The sequence below is a fragment of the Microplitis demolitor genome, chromosome 9 (assembly GCF_026212275.2).
Source record: "Microplitis demolitor isolate Queensland-Clemson2020A chromosome 9, iyMicDemo2.1a, whole genome shotgun sequence".
NCBI lineage: Eukaryota > Metazoa > Arthropoda > Insecta > Hymenoptera > Braconidae > Microplitis > Microplitis demolitor.
This window is the reverse complement of record NC_068553.1, coordinates 16,890,180-16,900,921: the sequence shown is the minus strand read 5'-3', so window position 1 is coordinate 16,900,921 and position 10,742 is coordinate 16,890,180. Positions and strand designations below refer to the sequence as shown.

The 10,742-nt window shown below is 38.2% G+C and overlaps 1 protein-coding gene across 1 annotated transcript; it reads left to right on the top strand.

The window, feature by feature from the left end:
* Positions 1 to 1,606: 1,606 nt before the first annotated feature.
* LOC103570126 (mediator of RNA polymerase II transcription subunit 1) lies at positions 1,607 to 10,642 on the top strand. The gene is made up of 4 exons (XM_053741854.1): positions 1,607 to 1,759; positions 1,917 to 2,062; positions 2,154 to 2,287; positions 3,393 to 10,642. Exons 1-4 carry the CDS (start codon positions 1,729 to 1,731, stop codon positions 8,701 to 8,703), a joined length of 5,622 nt encoding a protein of 1,873 aa, XP_053597829.1. The 5' UTR covers positions 1,607 to 1,728; the 3' UTR covers positions 8,704 to 10,642.
* The last annotated feature ends 100 nt before the right edge of the window (positions 10,643 to 10,742 follow it).

The window sequence follows — 10,742 nt, the reverse complement described above, 5'->3', positions numbered from 1 at the left end:
TAAGATTATTAAATTTCGCGCCAAGTTGGTACTACTGCGCATCGCTGTCGACGTTCAAATTTTTGCTAAAGTGGGGGGAGTCGATTAATCGCAAAATCGATTGCTGTGTATCAACTGACGGTTCGATAGCGGCAGTCAGTATAATCGAAAATGGCAGTTGTAGTCCAGATTCTTCTTTACGTTTGAACTGAAACACAGTATTAAAGTGGCGTCGTATAATTTTATATAAAATTTGTTGCTTGTAGTCATTGTTTATTTAAAATGTGTTGATTGTAAAATTTAAATTGTGCAAAGTGTCTGTGGTGTCGTTGAGTGTCGAGTGTTCAGTGCTAGTGTAAAGTATTGCTGGCTGATGCTGATGACTTCCAAGTTCCTGAGCAAAATCATCTGGCATCGTCTGGTGGGAAATAGCAGTCAAGTGACGTTTTTTAGCTGGAATACACTTGGATCAATTTAAATCAAATCTCCAAGTGTATTAGGACACCCTTCTGCATATTATTTCTCCACCAAGGTTTGTTCAAACACTCAAGTGTTTTTTTTTTAATATTTCAAATATTTCAATCATATTCTGCCGACATTTTATTTGGACACGATTTTTAATTTTTCTGTATTTCTAATAATTTATTTTTCAAATATTTTAATTTACCGCTCAAGTAATGAGAATAATTAATACGTAATTAATGAAAATATTAAATTTCAAGTATAATTTCTAGTCAAATCAATATAATTATTGACACAAATAAATTTTAAAGAAATCATTAAATTTCGATTTTTAAATTTCGCGCCAAGATGGCGCTACTGCGCGTTGTTGTATTTAACGTTTAAATTTTTGACAAAGTGGGGGCGTTCGATGAATCGCAAAATCGATTGTTTTAAATTTCAACTGACGGTTCAATAGCGGCAGTTAGTATGATCGAAAATAGCAGTAGTAGTCCAGATTCTTCTTTACGTTTGAATTCTGACGCCATTGCAGTTAAGTCGCGTAAAATTGTGCAGTGATTGTAAAATTTATCTTTTATTAATTTAAATTGTGGAAAGTATCTGTGGTGTAGTTAAGTGTTCAGTGCTAGTGTAAAGTGTAAAGTGTTCAGTTCGACTGTAAAGTGTTGCGAGTTGCTGATGCTGATGACTTCCAAGTTCCTGAGCAAAATCATCTGGCATCGTCTGGTGGGAAATAGCAGTCAAGTGACGTTTGTTAGCTGGAATACACTCGGAGCAATTTAATTCAAATCTCCAAGTATATTAGGACACCCTTCTGCATATTATTTCCCCACCAAGGTTTGTTCAAACACTCAAGTGTTTTTTTTTTATATTTCAAATATTTCAATCATATTCTGCCGCCATTTTATTTTAAAATGATTTTAAATTTTTCTCAAATTTCTAATAATTTATTTTTCAAATATTTAAATTTGCCGCGCAAATAATAATAATAATTAACAAATTAATTACTTAAACAAATACACCGTTTGTTTTTTTAACGTTTGAATTTCCCGCTTTTATACTCGAAAAAAAATGGCGCCAATTTAGTTCTTGAGCTGCCTCTCAGAGTCCACTTGGGTTGCGCTTTTGTAAATCCAAAAAAGCACGTCAGTTTCTCCCCCCGCTCCCCACAAAAGACACACAGACGTTCATAGTGGTTATGGGTGTCAGGCCATATATTTATTAATAATTTATATATTTTTGAAGTACATTTACTATAAATAAAAGATAATTGTGTATCGTGGACCCATGGATACGGCCAATGGCCAGAAGCCTCTCAGTAAGTAAACGTTTTTTTTTTCCTCTAATTAAATTTCTAGATAAAAAAAAAATTGTCGATAATTACTGTAATGAAGGTTAAGTACTAGCTCTTATTTTATATAATCTATCAGTTCATATATGATGTTAATATTGTAATTAATTAATTAATCAATCAGGTGGACAATTGTCCACTGGAGGAGGCACTGGCATGGATAAAAACAAAGAATGGCAAATGGAATTACTTATGGAGAAATTGAGATCTAAATCATCAGCATTTAAAAGTCTGGTAGAAACGGCTAAGAATCTGCGTATGGCGATGCTGGTAAAATTTACTCCTTTTGTTTTTTTAATTAAAATCTATGATTTGATTTAATGATAATAAATTAAAATTAAAACTTGTAATTTAATTGCAGGACAAGAGATTTGTAATTGATAGTGTTGAGAAAAGTCAATTGCAGAAATGTTTGGACACTTTACAACATTCTATCAAAGTTACATCACTTCAGTCGATGGTGGAAAGACTCGAAAGTCTTTCAAGACAACTTGGGTAAGATTTTTTTTTTTAAAATATAAAGCGGGTTAGCAGACAATTAGTAACATGGATTTTTTTTTTTAATGAGATGATTCAGGTAAAATATGGCCCGGTTACTTTTTAGGGAGTGAGATTAAAGACGATATAAATTGGGAAATTAAATGAAAAATCATTTTTTTGTAGTTATTTTTAGTAGTTTTAAATATTATAATAAAATTTAAATTTTAAGAATAATGATAATTAATTATTATTAATTTTAAAAATAAGCGCGTTGAGTGAACCCATAGTCGCTCACTAAAAGTTATCATGTCCCATTACTCGAGCAACACATGGCCCTATACAAGCCCAAAGACAATATCAATTGAACTGTCATAAGTTTATTCATTTGGAGAATTATTTATAAAATATATCACTTTATTTTATTTTCACAAATTTAAAATATATATTTAATAACATATAATTATAACAATTATTAAATAATTTAACGCAAGCTAAATTTAATCAAACGAACGAACGTTAAAGTAAAAAATGTCCGGCTCTAAGCGATTTTTAAAACAGTCAGTTAATTTTAATTTATAATAAATTATAAAATACTTTGATACGTCATATTATAATATATTTATAATCACGAATAATTATTTATCAATGTTAATTTTTTGACTTGGAATTTTTTTTTTATAAAAATTATAAAAACGCATTAGTCAGTTAAAGTGAGCGACTGGTGGCACTGATCGGGTTTATGCTCTTTTACCTTAAATTAATTTCTTTCAATTAAATTATAGAGATTACAAAGTTTAAAATAAGTAATATTGGTACTTAAATAAACTGAATTTAAATAGATGTCAATATGTCGCATCAATAAATCATGAAATTTGAGATCTGAGGGGTCAACTTTTGAAATTTTTCAGGTTTTGTAAATAAATTTACTTTTAAACGAATTTTATTTCATCGGAAAAATTGAGGGGAAGTAGAATAAATTAAAAAAAAAAATGCACATGTATATAAAATATTTTTTACAATTTAAAAAAATCTAAAAAATTATCAAACGTCCGCTAACTCCAGTATTCTAAATCATAACAAATTTTATTAATTTCTTTATCACTTTTTTCCAAACATCTAGTTTGAAATTCATGATGTCCGGGCCCTCAGGAACAGAACTCTTCATCTCATCCGACATGTTCTACCTAGAAGTCCTCATCGAGCCTTCGGGCATCGTCAAAGACGTCAAAATCCACCACGAAGGTAAAACCGAGCAGCAAAGTTGCGAAGAACTAGTGTCCTGTCTCTCCCGCGGTGACTTCGTCGACTTCACCGCCCAGTTAGAAGGACTGGCTTCAATCTACCAATTAAACGCCGACAAAAAAGTCAAATGCAAAGCCTTCAGTGCACTACAGTCTCTAGAAGCAGACCTCGGAGGCCTAGCCCAGTTGCAAACATTCATAAAAGAGTCATTCAACATCGTCCACAAAAGTCCCGTCGGTATACTCGAGCGCCGCAAAGGCGGACATCCCATGAAATTGACTTACTTCGTGTCCCCATACGATCTAATAGATCCCGAAAATCGTACCATCGAACCACTGAGTCCCGAGACAGTGATAGCCCGCAAAATAGGCCACTACGTCACCGTATGCCTCGAAAGTTCAACGTCCCACAAATTACCAACGACAAGTATCCTGACCGTCAATCGTACGTCGTCAGGAAAAAATTCCCCATCATACGCACCGCTGACCAGTTCAAATTCCTCATTACTGACCGCATGTTTCGTCTTAAAACTACCAAAAAAAATGCCAGTCTGCCTGGAACTGATAAACCGGATCCAGAAAATAACCGAGATGGAGTGCACTGACGTGTCATCACCGCAGCCACTGCTGAGTCTGATTGTCCAGCATGCCAGCGATGGACAACTGGACTGTCGCAACAACCGAGGTCTCTACGTGACACTACCAGATCAGCAGCACTGCTACTTTATGACGGAAACGAAAAGCATGAAGGGTGTTTTGGTCGGCAGCATTCCGTTCACTCACCCAGCGCACGTGCCGCAAATCCTGTCAAGTCTACGTCAGCAGGCGTTGTTCAATACCTTGATAACGAGCTGCGTTCGTGCCATGGCCCGCCATGAATTAGAACAGACGACAATCATCGAAGTAAGTGCGCTGTCATGGCAGCACGTGTCTGTAAGTCTCGAGCATCCGTTCGAAGAGACTCTGGCTACGGCCGAGTTGGATCTGACGGACATATCAGCGCTGAAATGTAAACTGTACGGTGTCAGCATGACCAACACCGAGCAAACTTCCGAAATAGTTAGCAAAGTGCTACAGAGGTGCCTTAGTATCCCAGTGACGATGCGCGCGTTGATTAAAATATGGGAGGGTCGGAATACTTTACCCAAAGGTATCGCGTCGAATAACAACGGAGGCAATGGCAGCAGTGGGAACAGTAATCCAGGCAATGGGATGACAAATGGCGGTAATTATAACGTCAACTTGTCACGGGAAAACGGACACGACGGTTCGATTATTTCGGACTTTGCCAATGGAGATAAAATAATAAAAACCGAGCCCAATTGCAATGGGAATGGCAGCAATGGATTGAGTAGACAGAATGTGACATTGTCGTTGTCGTCGTCGTCGTCGGCTTCATCAACGTCATCGCAATCATCATCAACTTCACAGCAGCAGTCTTTTTTAGATGCCGGAACGGAGAATAGTATCGGGTTCCCGTCGTTTTCCGGCCAATCCGATACATCGGTTACTTTGAATCCATTGAAACTGAGCGCGCTTTTGAATCAGCAGACTAAGACGACGATAACGTCACCTGGTACCACGACGACATCAACATCTTTGACGTCAACTCCATCAGTGTCTGTGACAGCGTCAATAACCTCGCCAGTTGAACGTAAAAAAACGCGGAAGCGCAAGACGGCTGATGGCATCTGGCGCAGTCCTAAAAATAAAAATGATAACAATAATGATAGTGAGATACTGGTTGAGAGTTCGAGTTCCGACTCGACTCCACTCGGGACACCGACGTCACGGGATAATGCCAACGGCACGCGCACACCAACACCAACGTCGGCTGTCAATCTCGTCACTGGTCTAGATCTCTCGAGTCTTGATACTGACATCGCTGCTGCTGCTGGTGGCAGCGGTGGAGATACCAGAAGCTCGACGGATTATGACATTGAAAACGAGACGGATGTCATGGAAGTGGTCCATGATTTGCCGGATGACTACAACGAAGTTATGAAACGCGAACGCAAGTCAAGGAAAAGTCGCGATGACAAGAAGAGTCCGAATATTTTTGTTGATGAAAATAATAAAAGTACTTTGGTACCTCCGTCAGTCAGTATTACCCCGATATCAAGTGCCAGTGGAACTAGTTCTGCTGGTGCTGGCAGCAGCAGTAATTCTGGTAACAGCACTGGGAATAGCAACATCGTCCAGCAAACGCCGAATTACAATTCCGTACTGACGGGAATGGGTTTGGATCGTCGGCCTGGTATTGAAATAATTCCGATATCATCATCGACTCAGGCGAACTTGCCGAGTTCGATAACAATCACGCCGATTACTGGTGCGACGATAAAACCGATTCCTACTGACGAGAGACGCGATCGCAAGAGCAACAAGTCTGATGACAAAACGCGGATGGACAAAAAACGAAAGCGTAAAAGAGATGACAGTCCGATGGGTCCTCCGGATAAATTACCGCATAAGTCCCAGGATCCGCTGTCAAAACCTGTGTCCGTCAGTATCAAGCCAACGGAGTCGCAGTCCGCGGGTGGTAGCAGCAGTGGAGGCAATGGCAGCGGAAGTGGATCCCGTCCATCATCACCGGCGACGACTTTACGTAAATTAAATCCGTCACCGACGCATACCAGTCCTCTGGCACTTGTTGGCAAGTCATCGCCGACATTGAGACAGTCCTCGTCTATTTCTGGAACTGGTACAGCTGCTGTCAGCACGACCACCAGCAAATCAATGCCGAGTCCTAAACATTCTCCAGTTTACAACAGTCCGAAACATTCTTCCACTGGTATACCAGTTAACGTAAGTCCTAAACACGGGACGTCGTCACCGAAACATGGAAGCACCACCAGCTCAGGCAAACCCAGCATGTCTGCATTGAAATCAGCAGCCAACAATTCGCCGACTTGCGGGAACAAAAACAGCGATTCCAGTTCTTCTAAATCCAAGTCTTCGAGTAAAGAAACGCGTGACAAAGACAAGGAACGCAAGAACTCATCATCAACGTCAGCATCTGGATCAAGTTCTTCAGCATCATCATCAACAGCAGCAACTGGGCTCTTTACTGGGAACTCTGGTCAGAGTCCTAAGACAAAGTCCAGTAAATTAAAGTCTGTTGAATTGCTGCCTAATGCTGGAGAACCACCACCTGCATCTGGTGGCAGCACTCCGCCATCTGGAGGTGGGGGCGGAGCTGGCAGCAGTGGCGCTGGCACTGATGTCAGTAAATCTGCTCAGCAAGCGAGGAATCGCAAAGGTTCGCTCAGTGCTGTCATTGATAAGTTGAAGAACAATGCGCAGCATGTCACTGATGACCCTGGTAACAATGGCAGTGGTGGCAGTAGCAGTAGCGGAAGTGGAAGCAAAACTCCGGGGTCTAGTGAATCGGGACAGAAAGAACGACCTGGTACATCATCAGCAAAAGGCGAAGGTAAAAGCGCCGGGAAAAGTAGTCCAGTTGATGCTAAAAATTCGACTGAGTACATGGTCAAGCACAGCTCTGATGGCATGAAAATAACGATAAATAAAACGCGCGCTAAAGATTCCAAGGCGGGAAACATGAAAGTGTCCTCTGGTGTTGTTGGATCGGTTGGATCAGCAGTCTCTTCATCTTCAGCACCGTCAGCATCCTCATCATCAGGCAACGGGTCACCTAAAACACACACGGGATTGAAACCTGGTGTCAATTCAGGACCAGCGTCCAAGAAACCCCAGTCGCAGTCGTCATCGAAAGCTTCCGGGCAGCAGGGTTTGAATGTCGGGAATAAACTGAGCGCCTCGGGTCAAAGAACGTCAATTAAATCTGGATCTGGGTCTAGTTCCGGGAATGTTTTGACCAAAAGCAACACGAAAGCATCAACTGGTTCGCCGAAGATGTCAAGTTCAGGTGCTACGGATCTAAGCAGACGTGATAAGCCAGCGCGTGTTCCTAAGTCCGGTGATAAAAGCAGTTCTAGTTCCGGAACCGGAACAACTGGATCCAGTGGTAATTTATTTAGCGTCAAATCGGATGTCAGAAAAGCCAGCCCGTCGCCATTGAGAGAAGAGAGCGAAAGTGAACGCGCGTTTAAAATTCTCGCCGCGCATACGTCGATGACAAGTGTGTCAAATTACCCGCCACTTGTTGAAGGTCTTATGAAACAACTTGACACCAATTTTCAAATTCCAAAATTATCTGCGCGCGCCAATGCCTCCAGTGATTCGGATAAAAAATCATCAGACAAATTGACATCCGTAGGAATTGTCGCTGATCAAACTGGCGGTAATAAGGACTCGCTGTCATCAAAAGATCAGAAAAATTTGTCAGCATCCAGTAATCAGAAATCATCAGATATTTTGGATTCAAATTCCATAAGACGTGACATCGTCCAAGCAAAGCCAGACAATTTATCAACAACAGCACTGCCGATGTTGAACTTGACAGCCGCTATGGATCCGTCGCTGATTTTACCATCGCCTTCTTCATCAGCAGCAATCAGTAGCGCGCATGAAGACACGCCGACAAATTTGTCAATGCAGTCATCAGACAATGAGCGCGATTGCAAAGATTTATCAATCACTCGGTCCAGCTCTCAATTTATAAAAACGCTGCCGTCAATTGCTGGCACTGGTTCTGTTACTGAAGACTCTGTAAGTGTCGATACCACGGACTCCAAGTCGACATTCTCGTCGATAAATTCGAGTACCACTGCCACGAGCTCGGAAAGTTTGAATTTGTGCACAAAACCAGCGGATGTTGCTCTGAATAAATACAACAAATTGGACGAGCGCAAAGTCATTGACAGCAAGACAAGTGGGAGAACATCGACACCACCTTTGACGTCCAGCGCAGCGGGTGATGTCACGAACGTGAAAGCTGGTGCAGGACAGCTAGAAGTCGGGGAAATGCTGCTGGATTTCTCGACACCTAAAGACATCAATAAGATAACGAGCGTTGCAGGTATTGCTGATAGATCCATCAATTTACAATCAGTTTCGGTTTGCAGGAATACGCCGCCACCCCCACCCCCACCTCCGCCACCACCACCACCTGCCTTCCCGCCCAGTCCTTCGGTTAGTGTTCATATCGTTAAGAGCCCGGCACCTTCTCCGAGAGTTATTCCTCCATCTCCTCACTCTGTTGCCTCTCCTTGCATTACTGATGATGAACTCATGGATGAGGCTCTTGTTGGTTTGGGTAAATGATTACTAAATGGACTGCGTTATTGGTTTGTTTATAAAATCAGTAACACGCAGGCAGTAGGCAGATTATTTATATAAAAATTATTATTATTATTATTGCTATAGATAATTATTTTTTAATTAATTAATATTTGACGTACGTACACAGAAAAAATTTTTTCTTGGCGCAAATAAAAATTTCTTGACTCAAGAAAAATTTTCTTAGCTCAAGAAAATTTTCAATTCGCAGTATGCAAATTTCTTAGGGCAAGTAAAAAATTTATTGGCCTAAGAAATATTTTCTTGGCTCAAAAAATTTTTTCTTAATTCAAGAAAATTTACGTCTTCAATTTTTAATGCAAAAAATTTCTTAAGACAAGTAAAAATTTTCTTGGAGTAAATAAAAATTTTTTGCACCAAGAAATACTTTTTTTTGTGTACAGTGGAACTCTATTAACTCGGAACTTTCCCTGAATCTTGACCCCTACTACGAGCTCCGCTTTCTCCTACCCGATGTATCACGTGATGTAAGAGCGCATGCGTAAAAATTGACTTTTTAAGAGAAGGGGTATCCGTTATCTCAGAAATATACGCTCTTCTGTAGACAAAATGTCCGAGTTAATGGAGTTTGACTATATAAAAAAAAAAAAAATTGATGTTTGTATGCGTTATAAAAAGTGTCTGTTTTAAGGCTAAACCATGACTTGGTGTAGATTTAACGTTCGTGGATTTATTGCAATGTAAATTATCTACTTGTATTGTAAATTAAATTTATTTATTTATTTCATTCATTTTTTTTTACATCCAGGGTAAATATTAATAAGTACATTACACACCTAGGGTAAAAATAGGACATTTTAACCGTGTGTAATAGTCTACTCGAGTTAAAGATGACGATGACAAACACGTGGATTGGAATGTTCTAATTTTCTGGGTGTGTGTGATTTTTCATTAGATCTAAACCTGAAAGTTTAAATTCTTGTCTCTGTAGTAATCACGCATGCGCTAATTTTGAAAATTTAATTTCTCATGAAAAAAAACGACTTTCTTCCATCAGGGCAGAAATTTAAATTTTCAGTGGGTAAAATAGATCCTGGTATTTAACCTCTAAATTTAAACACAGATTACAATAAATAGTGCGGCAGAAAAAAATACTATTCAAAAATTAGTCTGATGAAAAATAACCTCGTCTTCATGTGAAATCGTCTTGTTTCATTTCTTGTCGCACTGCACTATTGAGTATAAGTACGAACTTCTTCCAGAGAGAGAATGAACCTCGAGTCGCCCCCACTACCGATTATTTCTGAACTGCGCATGCGTAAGAGGGGGGGGGTATTACACAGAGTGGGAGTAAAAACCGAAAATACCCAAGAATTTGGTGGGGGACTTCAGAACAAAAACAGAAAAAAAATCATGATTTTTTTTCTTGACTATATCCGTATATTTTTAACATCACATATAATTAAATTATCATATATAAAAAATAATTTTTTAAATATTTTTGAAAACATTCTTTTTCATTTAATAATTAGATATAAATAAACTGCCTTATATTTAATATATGTACTGTAATTCGGGTGTAGTCAATTATTTTTTTATAATTTTTCATACTTTTTTTTTTTTTTTTTTCAATTAAATAAAAATTTCATGGGAACATGAGATTATATTAAGAAATAGCGACTATTTAAATTTATGCGAAAATTTCTATGAAAAATATTTTTTAATGATTTTCATTAAAACTTAATAATTATATTTTAATTAATTTTTGAAAATTAGTTGTTTATATTATAAAATAAAAAAAAATGTTTCGTGGGTTCTTGCCAATAGAGCTTGTACAAAAAAATTTTAATTTAAATCTAAAAAATTATAAATACTGCCTAGATAATTAAAAACTAATTAACAAATTAATTGATAGATTAAAAAAAAATAATAATAATGATAATTTAATTAGAAATACAAAAGGATGAATGCTAAATGTTATAAATGTAAATTAAAATATATTATTGAAATAAATTTAATATAATATTAACTATTAATTAACAATAACATTAATTCTAATTTTA